This window comes from Fukomys damarensis, unplaced genomic scaffold (genome assembly GCF_012274545.1).
Source record: "Fukomys damarensis isolate Sample0158 unplaced genomic scaffold, DMR_v1.0_HiC HiC_scaffold_16, whole genome shotgun sequence".
NCBI lineage: Eukaryota > Metazoa > Chordata > Mammalia > Rodentia > Bathyergidae > Fukomys > Fukomys damarensis.
The window spans coordinates 35,668,512-35,680,421 of NW_022900928.1; the positions used below are offsets into that span (position 1 = coordinate 35,668,512).

The following is an 11,910-nucleotide window of genomic DNA, read 5'->3' on the forward strand; positions in this document are numbered from 1 at the left end:
ACTATTGATTCCATTTCTCTAAAGAACCTGACCAATTATAATACAATACAATTCCTCTGGGTTTTTTTTTTTTTCATTTGTATATTTTTGTTCTTGTTGTTATTGTTAAGTCAGGGTCATGCTACACTGCCCACACTGGCCTCAAACTTGTCTCAGCTTCCCAAGTTGCTACAATCACAAATGCACAAATCCCTGTGTTTTATTTGATTGTTTTGTTTTTGTTTGTTCCTTTGTTTGTTTGTTTGTTTTTACCACTCAGGAAATGGCAGTCTGACAGGACCCATTCTTCTCCATTATATCACCTAGTAAAATTACCCCAGAACTCAGTCTAGACTGAGGAGCTAGGGTGGGACACGAAGGTTATAAGCAGTGAAACATTATAATCACAAGCCAGGCATCCCGGAAACTCTTTATAACACTGGTATCACATATGTACCCACAACCTTGATGTGCCCAAGTGATATAGGCACACCCTTCCCCTGATCTCCTGATTCAGTTATTTCAGGTTAAAACAAACAAACAAACAGATATTCCTACTAAATCAACACTTGAAGATTTTGAAAAAGAAAGAGGAAAACTAGTTGGTAAAGCATGGAAAACTAAGAAATAAAAAGAAAAATAAAAAAGGATTAGTGTCACCTAGGTCTCCCTGTATGTATGGTGGCTCATGCCTGTAATCCCAGTACTCTAGGAAGCTGAGGCAGGGGGACTGGAAGTTTGAACTCAGACTGTGCAATTCAGCAACAAGACCCTGACTCAGAATTTTTTCTAAAAAAAAACTAAAACGGGATGATGTGGCTTAGTGCAGAGGCCCTGGTTAAAACCCCAGCATCAAAAGAAAAAAAGAAAAAAGTTTGCATAATCAAAGAATAGCCTTTGCTTTGTCTGTGCTGTTTAAATACTAATTTGTTCACTCCCATGATCGTTATTAACAACTATTTATTTTATGCCTTATATAGTACTTTCTTTTTTTTATAAAAGTTTACTCTTAAATATATAACAAGGCTCTAAGACAACACTTCATTCTAGCTACAGGTAGCAAAAGATGTTACAGTGATAAGTCCAGAGAGTTAAATAGAAATAGAATCAAAGGTCACCATGTACTCAGGCACAAAAAAGAGCTTGTTTTTGTATAAGAGTTCTTAATTCTACCTGTAGCCAGGAGCCCTTTTCACAGTCTTTGTCTTTAATGCCAAATTTTTTCAACTACTCTTTGTGTTTCTGCTTGAAAGCCTAACCTCATTCATTCCTCAGCCTATGGATTGGCCTGTGGCAGGGGCTTCTTCTTGTCACTTTTTTGGCTGGACATGTTGCCTGCCACCACTTCCTCAAACCCTCCTCCTAAACTGAAAATGGAAAAACCCTTATACATTCCACAGGCTTGTCTAAGTACCAGAAACTGTCATGTAGCTGCAGGGAAACATACTAAATAAGTGTGTAGGATTAAAAAAGGTCAACTAACTTGCCCTAAAGAAGCCAAGGTTTCACAGGAGACATGCCATTTCAGCTGAGACAGAAGGATGAATTTAACTAATGAAAAAGAGAGATGGCATTCAGAATTTCTGAAACAGTAAAATTCAATGGAGTCTGTGTTCTATTTTGCTAAATAAAAGAGCAAATGTATAGGAGTGGAGATGGGAGGTTTTAGCAGGACACAAAGCTGAAAAGGCCAGCTGGAGTTATGTGGTGAAGAACAGTGGATTTCATGACAAGTAGTTTGGCCTTTATCCTACGAGCAATCAAAGTTATGAAGGATTTCTAAGGAGAAGAAGAACAAATCCATGCGCTGTCTTTTTACAGACAATACTGTAAAAAAAGTCTTGTCCTTTACGTGCATATAGGACAGTTGGAAGTAGCATGGTCACCTAAGCATATATAACCACAAATTAAGAAACAACTGTAAAGTTTGATAAAAATTAAAACTGAGTCTTAACTACAAATTTATTATGAAAAGACATAAAGGCATTTCATGTACTATACTAAAAAATTTAAGTCGAGTTTATATGCAGTCCCAACTAAAACTCTATGATGCAGAAACTGGCAACTAGTATAATTATGCAATAAATACATACATATGTGGTATTTCTTCTCAACAAAATGAAGTTCAATTGGAATTGAATCGTTGTTATTATTATGGTATATACATATGTGAGAATTTGTGCCCACAAGTATAAACTAAATACAAACCAGAAGGCAAAAGTAGGCTGGGTAAAATCAAACAGATTTTGCAAATCACCAAAAAATGGAAAAGGAACAAGCCTTAAATTATGTTTCTAAAAAGTGTAGTGACCAAAAAAGAAACCACAACAACAAATCCCTTAATTAGGAATACATCATTTGTGCCCTTCTCTTTCATTTCCTTTTCTGCTGGCATTTTTCAATGCTTTTTCAGCATTCCCAAAGAATATTTTGAATCTATTCCAATAGTTCACCTTTCCACAATTTTACTTTAGCAAAAGGACACTTCAAATAGTTCTATAGAAAATCCCAGTATATAAAACAGAGGAAGCCGGGCGTGGTGGCGCAAGCCATAATCCCAGCACTCAGGAGGCTGAGGCAGGATGATCGCTGTGAGTTCGAGGCCAATCTGGGCTACACAGTGAGTTCCAGGTCAATTTCAACTACACACTGAGATCCTGTCTCAAAAAACAAATAAACAAAACAAACAAACAAAAAAAACAGACTCGAGCGAAGAGCTCCAGGTAAAAGAGGGCAGGGAAACAGGGAGTCCTAGAGAATCTAACAGCCTCCACTTCATCCTTCCCTGTGGGCTAACTCCCAAAAAGACATTTAATTGTCCTCGGTGAAGTATGAAATACATTGGTCTTGACCAAGCTCTCAATTTAAAACTAGGCCCTACAGAGTTAAAGGAGTTGGTTGGGGTACCTTTGCTAAAATTAAAATATTTCTCTTCTTCTTAAACCCAAATTTAAATGTCTGGGTTAAAAATTATTCCTTATAAGTTATTCTACAAATCATGCCATGTGTCTAACTCAAATTCCTATTCAAAATTCACAAAGGTCAGTAGCCATGTATTTAATAAGTCCTCTCCTCTCATTTGGCCATCACTACACCCATCAGGAAATCAAGAAACTAAGCTCTGAGAGACATACTGTAACCTGTCCACCACAAAACTTAAGAGGGTGGAGGACTCCTAAAGCCAAGATCAGACCTTGCACTTTCCTATTCCAATGTTTTCTAAATGTTTACCTATCTTTACACAGGCTCCAAGCAATGTAAAACTGTAAAGGTTCCCTGTCATTTTCACATAGATAGGGGGGACTGAAGTGAGGGCGAGGAGTGTTTAAATGACTGTCACGGCCAATTAGAGAAGAGCAGAAATCAAAAGTATGGAGCCTTGGCCTCCAGACCTATGAGAAAATAAATTTCTTAAGGAAAGACTATGAACGAGCACGGAGCCAGGACTACTAGGAAATAATTGGCAATGGAAGAATAAATTTTAAACTTGGGACCGCCCTCAGGAAAGCGTCTGTAGGCATCAGGGAAGACAGGTCCTAGGCATTAGGGAGTCTGAATCTCGAGGTGAGTTCCTATGCCGGAGCGCTATGGGGTAAGGGGTCCTGGCGGTTGGGACCTGGGACCTCGAAGCCCCCACCCACCCACCGTACCCCTTACCTTCTGTTGGAAGTAAAGAACTGAGTAGTTGAGGACTACTGCGGGTCGGGATGCGGGGCTGTTTAAATGTAGGCTGCCCAGGGCTCTCAGTGACGGCCGGAGGGCTATGGCGATCCCGGGAAGCAGGAGAGCCAGACGCAAGAGGGGTGGTCGGTCCATGGCTTCGGCTGGCGGCTGCAGAGCCCGGGGAGGGCCCGAGCTCCACCGCAGACGCGCTCAGCCTAAACCGGCCCAACCCCCAGCTCCGCCCGCGGCCGACGAGCTCCTCCCCGGGAAACCCCTCGCCAGCCCTCTCAGACTCGCGCCCGGTCCTCCACCTCTCACTCGTGCCGTGCCCTCCTTCGGGCCACTCCACTAGGGTCACACCGCGAGTCGGCCCTCGCCACGCCACGGCCTCGCTGCCTATCCTACCCTTCCTGACCTCAGCGTCCCCCAAGCCCACTTCCCCTCCACATCAAGCTGCCTTTATGGTCACAAAACGTGCCAGACCGTGCCCATTCAGCTCAGTGGCACTGCCAACACCCCCCGCGCTCTACAGATCCCACAGTAACAGCTACCAGGACAACGTATTGACCATGCTGCCAGTGTGGATATCGCTGGGCTCGATGGCACACACGCCACCTCACCTAACAACCTTGACGGCAATCCTGGGCCTCCCGCGTGTCTGGTGTTCTCCGGAGATGAGGAGGCGGCTCAGAGAGGCGGGGATTTGCATCTTGAAACCCAAGGAGCAGGAAGAGGGCACGGCTTCGCAGACTGCGCTCCTTGCACCTTACCTACATTATGCCAGCCTACCCAGCCCTATGCAACTTGGTTTTGGGGTCGCCTCAAACCTTTACGGTGCCCCCACAACCCACCCTTCGGGAGGTGGCCTCCTTCCCGGCCCTCCTTGCGGGTTACGCCCCTTTCCTCTGCCGCACAGGTAACCCCTGTAGACCCTACCCCTGCCTCCACCCTGGGCGGCCCTATTCCCTCTCCAACAGCGCCCTCTCCTGTGTCCCCGACTACGCCAACCCCTTCCCCTGCTTCCACGCCTTCGTCGCCCGCCAGACCCCGGCCCGAGGGGCGTGGCTACCGCTGCCACGCCTTCCCGCCCTCTGGAAATCCAGCTGGCTCAGCGCCGCCCGGAAACCAACTTTACAGACTCTTTCTCTCCCAACGCCCGCCCCCCGTTGGAAGAAGATGGTCGCTCCCAAACCCTGGGGATTCCGTGCTAATCTCTGCGCTGCCTTTTCTGATTGGTTCTGAGGAACCAAAGTCAGGGCGTCACTTCCGAGGGAAGTGGGCGCGGGAGATTCGATTGGAGGGTGCTTGGTGAGCCGCTGCGCCGAGCAGGCCTGCGTCACCCGAGCGTTACCTGAGGAGAACCGAAGGCCTTTGCCCAAGGTGAGGAGCTGGGGAGAGCTTGGGGTACACTAGGATGGGGGACTTATAATGAAGCCGTTATCCATCATTATGAGTTGAACTCAAAGTCTAGCATCGTGTGTTTTCAGGATTCTGTGAAGGCCAACTATGAGGACAAAAGAGTAAAAAAAGTAAACCCAGTTAGTCTCAGTGCTATTTGCATTCTTTCGGCGGACTTTTATTGAACGCTTCTGTGCCTTCGCGCCAGATGAGGTGTGAGCTTTTATCTATTTAGGGATTTTGGGTTTTGTTTTGAGACAGGGTCTTGCTATGTAGTTCGGGCTGATCTTGAACTCAACTGCGATGCCCCTTGTCTCAGACTCCCGAGTGCTGGGATTAGAAGCTTGCCCCACGCCCGACGGGGGGAATTCTTGTAACTAGAAATAAACAAGGAGAAAAAGGCTCAATTTTGGCCTCTCTAAAACGCTGCAATACAGACCAGGAAGTGCTGTGAAGAGTGGTTTTTCTAAACTGCTTTGATAGCCCAGAGAGCTTTTTATCTATTTAGGGATTTTGGGTTTTGTTTTGAGACAGGGTCTTGCTATGTAGTTCGGGCTGGTCTTGAACTCAACTGCGATGCCCCTTGTCTCAGACTCCCGAGTGCTGGGATTAGAAGCTTGCACCACGCCCGACGGGGGGAATTCTTGTAACTAGAAATAAACAAGGAGGAAAAGGCTCAATTTTGGCCTCAAAACGCTGCAATGCAGACCAGGAAGTGCTGTGAAGAGTGGTTTTTCTAAACTGCTTTGATAGCCCAGAGAGCAAATGCTTAACAGTGATTTCTGCAAACCAGAGACTTGAAGGTTTTCTGGATTCCTTTTTCATCCCCCACATCTGTATTTCATATCCATTTCCTTTTCTGCACTGGTAACTTTAGTTGGACTCTATGACTGTTGCATAACTGTGACAGTAGCCTCCCATGGTTTCTCATGCTTTTAGTCTTGCATCCTTCCAATCTAATAACCCACATTGCTAGATTGATAAAGTGTAAATTTGACCAAGGCACACCCATTTCAACTCCTCTACTGGTAACTTTAGTTGGACTCTATGACTGTTGCATAACTGTGACAGTAGCCTCCCATGGTTTCTCCTGCTTTTAGTCTTGCATCCTTCCAATCTAATACCCACATTGCTAGATTGATGAAGTGTAAATTTGACCAAGGCACACCCATTTCAACTCCTACCTTTCAACTGCACCTATTTCCACTCAGGTTTAAGTCCAAACTACTTCATATAGCTTATAGGCTCCTTGTCTGTCTTTACCTGCCTCTCCAGCTCCCGTGGTTTCTCACACACTAGCCCTAGTCACCAGCCATATAGACTGGCTTCCCCTCTCCCCGTCTGGTGCTGGCTTTTGAAACCAGGGCCTCATACATGCTAGGCAGGGTACCCACGGAGGTATCCACCCAGCCCCAGAATGTCTTGTGTTCTTTCATATGCACCACTCACTCTCCTAGCTTCATCCCTAGCCTGGCTTGTTCTTACTCATTCCTTATTTCTGTTTGCAAGTCCTTTTTAAAACCAGACAGCCTTTCCTGACTCTGCAAGACTTGTCCATAGAGCGTAGTAATTTTCAGAATGTCTTGTGTTCTTTCGAATGCACCACTCACTCTCCTAACTTCATCCCTAGCCTGGCTTGTTCTTACTCATTCCTTATTTCTGTTTGCAAGTCCTTTTTAAAACCAGACAGCCTTTCCTGACTCTGCAAGACTTGTCCATAGAGCATGTAATAATTTTTTCACCCTGCAGATAGTTCTTAAGTGCCTCCTCTGTCAAGAATCCCAAGTATTGAGTTATAATGGAGAACAAGATTGGTTCCTATCCCAAGAGGAAGATACCTTTAATCAGTGGGACTTAAGAAAGACTAACAGAACTGTGGAATTTAGGATGGCCTAGGAAGTCTTCTCTGAGTTGATATTTAATTTTCTTCCTCCCAGTTTTGGAGGTTGAAACCAAAGCCTTCACAGTGAATTCATATCTCTAGCCTTTAGTTAAAGTAGCAAGGCAGGGCCAGGGACTTAGCTCAGTGGTTCTGCCTCCGCCTGCCTTGAAAGCTTGCAAGGTCCCGAGTTCATTCCCCAGTACCAAAAAAAAAAAAAGCAAGGTAGAATCTCACTAAATTGCCCAGGCTGGCTGAAATCTTCAACTCTTCTCAGATTCCTAGAGTTCTGGGATTATAGGCATGTGCCACCATGCCTAGTTTTGATATTTAAATTGAGGTCTGAAAGTTGAGACTGATGAAGTCTTGAAAGAGAAGAAAAGAACATTCCAAACAGAATGAATAGGATTTGTAAAGGCCCTAAGGCAGGAGAGAGCTTGACAAACTAAGGTATTCAAGAAACAGAGACAAGACCAGTGTAACTGGAATATTTTCAGCAAGGACAGGTTTTATGAGATGCTTGCAAGGGCCCGAGTTCTATCCCCGTACCAAAAAAAAAAGGAAAGCTAGAAAGCTAATACAACAGCATAAGCAAGAGATGATGATCATTTCTACTAATGTGATGCCAGAATATATGGGGGCCAAAAGATGGCTTCTGATGTGCAGTAGACTCAGGGACTTGCTAGAGGGTATGATGTGGCATGTGAGTTTTCTGAGCTTGGTGGCTGATTAGAAAGTAGTACCACTTAGGGAAGTGCAGAAAATTTTGTGGAAAGAAAGAAGCTTGAGAGAAAATTTATAAATTCAGGTTTTATTACTTAATGATCCTTGAGATACCTGTGAGACCCAAATACAGTTGGCTTTCTTTGTACTTCTGTCACCTGTGATGGCTGTATCCCCTATGAATGGCCCATCACCCTTTGGTGTAGAAAGGGCCACTACCTTTTCTCTATAAATTGAACCTCCTCTTTCCATAGATTAACATGTTCCACAAATTTCCACAACAAGCCCTCATAAATAAGGTGCCTCTCTTCCTTTTGAAGGCCCCACTCTTCTCTGTGCACACTTTCAAAGTTTTGCCTAATAAACCAGTTTATGCCTCTCTTTTGTTGTTTTGTTTTTTGTTTTTGAGACAGGGTCTTGCTGTGCAGTTCAGGCTGGCCTTGAACTCACTGTGTGGCCCTTCTGGCCTCAAACTCACTGTTATCCTCCAGCATTAGCCTCCCGAATGCTGGTGTTACAGATATGTGCCACCACACCTGACTTTCTCTTTATGCCTCTTAAAAATAGCAACAAAAAAAAGTACAGTTGGCTGTCAAGCAGTTGCAATATGGAAGTCTAGAGGTTTCATATATTGTTTATACCTTTGTGTTGCTTCATTGATATGCATTGTCTGTCTTGAGCCAACAGATTACAAATTCCTTGAAGAGCCTGTTCTTTCTATCCCCAACTGTGTCCCTTACCATCTATCTCTGTCATAAATGCAATATAAGCGGTGGAGTCAATGGACAAATTGTATCCTGCTGCCTAATATTTTCTAAAGTATTTTACAAGTGTTTCACCTTTCACTGGAGGTTTTCTCTCTTTGCTTTTTGTGTTTGTTGTTTGATTTTTGGTACCGGGAATTGAACTTGGGTCCTTGTGCTTGTGAGGCAGGCTGTGGAACCACTAAGCTAAATCCCCACTTCTTTTTGCTTTTTGTGTTAATGGCAGTAAATTATGTCTTAGAGAATTTTGACTGCTCTTACAAGAGTAAGACAAAGTACATGCCCTTGGAGGAGACCATTAGATAGGATTAAAACAATTCAAAGTAGACACTCTTCCCATAGGAAGGCCTGTTAGCCTGTGAAATAGGAGAGAGCAATAAGGTAGCAAAGATTTTCTTGAAAGGCATGAACAGCTTTTGTTTAGTGGTGGTGTTTATTTGTTTGTTTGTTTGCTTTATGGTGCTGGTGATCAACCCAGGACTTCATGAATGTCAGCAAGTGCTCTGCCACTCAGCCATATCCATAGCTGGTATGAAGAGTTTCACAACTAATGAAGAAACAGTAGTTAGTCATACCTTGTTTTCCTATGTCATTATAACTGAGAACTAATTTTCTAAATGGGTAATTTCATCATCTGGCTAATCTTAAAACATTGTTTCTTAAGTATGATGCTTGAGCAAACAGTACAATGGATTTGAAAGACTGATGACCTAGCTCATAAGGCATGAGTTCCAAACTTGATTCTACCTTCATCCTGACCTTTAGTTGGGTATTTAAATTGAGTGGATCAGATTGTGACATAAAAGCACTTTGAACATGGAAACAGTCGAAATAAGTTATGAATCCAATTGGATTATAAATTGTAGGATAGTATCCATGTCTTACACATGTCTGTCTTCTCTTCCCCATCTACCAATTCACACTAAAAACTTCTTTTAATTTTTTTCTCTCCAGGATCAAAGGAGGAAAAAAGTGGGTTTTCATAGATGGATATAGATATATAGATATAGGTATATCTAGAGATATATAGATACTGATTTTTTTTTTTTTTCCCTATACTGGGGATTGAACTCAGAACCTTATGCTTGCCAGGCAGGTGCTGAGCTACATCCCTGGCCCCTCTCGTAGACTTATTTTTAAGAGTACCATGTGGGGAAGTGTCACACATACTAGGTAAGTGCTCTACCACTGAGCTTTAACCCTAACCCCTATTAAGGTACTTTGTAAAAACTTAATAATGAGAATTTAAACTGAAAGTTCACCCAATAACGGAAAATAATCTATAATGGACTGAAATGAAATCAAGCTTGAGAGTGTAACTTTAACCATATTAGGAACAAGTAATTTATACTTGTCAAACATGCAAATTCTTAAACCCAGAAATCTCTGTTTTATGCCACATGATTTTGATGTATCCTACAATCTGAAAATTACTACTTGGCTAGCATGAAAATGGGATACTGAGGTTTGTAGTCATGGAGCTTACATATCTGATCCCATTGAAAAAAAACCCTAGAGTGAAAAGAATTGTCAAGCATCAACCTAATTCCATTAAATAGTTGATTTACCTAATGGCTCTTCTTTAAGAAACTTTCTGTTTATAACTGGGCTTAACATGTAGTTATACTTCCCCATATGAGCTTTTGATATATCTCTTATGAAAGTATCCCTAATAAAGAGTATCACTGGTAAATTAGAGATACACTATAGTGTGTCTACCTCAACCCTGCATATTTTAAGTCTGTCAGAACACTCATTCTTAGACCTTAACCTACGCAATCTCTGGAAAACAAAGGCCAACAGGCCCAATTTTCATCAGTCTGCCCTGACACTTATATTCTCCCCTTTTTGGCGCTAACCTTATTTCTGCTTTTATGTATGAAAGGTTAAAATATTGCTTAAAGGGCCTTTATACCAACAGAGAAAATACTTTTTCTAAAAACTTTGTACTTTACTATTATTTTTCTCTCCACTCCCCCAAGCAAAAACCCAATTAGTTTCCTTCTTATATTTTCTCATGGTGTTATGTACATTTTGTTTATGTAATTTGCCGCAATTACAATTAATTTTTATGATCTATCTGTTTAATGTCTATCTCTTGCACTAGACGACTATAAATCTAGTAACTAGGAAGAGATTCTGTCTGAAGTTTATCCCCCATTGATGCTATGCATAGTTGTTTAGTAACTGATGACTAAAATAAAAATATTGTGCTTAATAAACTGGGATATGGTTTCCTAGTTTTGGTGGAACTGTAGTAAATGTAATAATAAATCATCATCCTAATAAAATTGAGAAGATAAATTACAACATGTACTATATATGAAATTGTTTTCTAACTTTAGAACTTACTCATCCAATTATTCATCACATATGTATTCTACATTCTGCAAATCAAGTAGTAGAGATAAAAACAAAACAGATGACAAGTCTTACCAAGAAAATATTTTTTGAAAACAACACAGAGAATAACAGTGATTGCTTGAAAGGTTCTTACTGTATTATTGATCACCATACAATGAATGAGAAATTTTTTGATGTTTGCTGCGCTTCACCAGGCAAAGCACAAATAGCAAAAATAATGAATTAACCTTTTTTATTTCAGTTCTTTAATTTTCCAGTAAGACATTTGTTTTTGGACATACTTAATCTACTAGAGGACAATAAATTCTTAAAGGCAATTTAACCAACCTTCCTTTAAAAATAGAACAGTGAGTCCTCTCATAATTAATTTAGAAATGAATCCCAAAATGTCATGTTTACTTTTTTCATGTATTGGCCAGTTACCTACAGTGTTATTTTTAATTATCCCACATTTAACACAGTGTCTTGGTTATGTTACAGGTTTAATCCATTTCCTAAAGTTTACATTAGATAACAATCAAATAAAAAATCTTGTTTGATGAATGGTCACATAGTTGTGGTACTGTATAGAATTCTATTTTAAAGCCCTAAAGAAAATATTTTATGTACACTCTGTCACCATAATAACAATAAAATTAGAAGTGAGAATAAAATCTAAGTTACTTGAAATAAAGTGGGACTATATGAGGGGGTAACACTGGAGTTAAATATTGAAGGACACAGAGGAACTAGCTATTCTAAGACCTAAGGAAAACAATTCTAGGCAAAAGAATAGTGAACTGAAAAGCCCAAAAAGGGAAATTGTTTGATGTTTGTGGAGTTCAGAAAGAAAGCCAGCATGGCTTGACCGGCAGTGATTAAGGGAGATAAGAGCTCAGGGAAGTTGCTGAAATCTAAATGACCCAGGGCAGACTACTGGAAGGAGTTGAGTCTTCATTCTAAATAGGATTTTAATCCTCTAAGAGATTGAATTTTCAGGAGAGAGTTTTGCCTTTATTGTTTTTCCTTTAGCTCACAGTTAGGTATATACCATGTTACACCCAACTCCAAACTGGATTTTACAGGAGATATGGAGAGAAGATGCCTTTGCTGATACATATTCCATCATTTGTTGCACTGTCAAAGAATGAGGTCTTAGCA

At 41.4% G+C, this 11,910-nt stretch overlaps 2 protein-coding genes across 3 annotated transcripts in view; one reads left to right on the forward strand and one right to left on the reverse strand.

Annotated features, from left to right (window-relative positions):
- Positions 1–4,811, reverse strand: part of Prcp (prolylcarboxypeptidase) — a 91,190-nt gene extending 86,379 nt beyond the window's left edge. Inside the window, exon 1 of the mRNA XM_033764248.1 lies at positions 3,637–4,811. Within this exon, the coding sequence (XP_033620139.1) occupies positions 3,637–3,795 (159 nt within the window). The 5' untranslated portion in view covers positions 3,796–4,811. The remainder of the gene's footprint in view (positions 1–3,636) is intronic.
- Positions 4,812–4,894: 83 nt separating this feature from the next.
- Positions 4,895–11,910, forward strand: part of Ddias (DNA damage induced apoptosis suppressor) — a 21,829-nt gene continuing 14,813 nt past the window's right edge. For both annotated transcript variants that reach the window (XM_010630888.3, XM_010630889.3), the window contains exon 1: positions 4,895–5,022. The gene's annotated coding sequence lies outside the window, so the exon portion shown is untranslated. The remainder of the gene's footprint in view (positions 5,023–11,910) is intronic.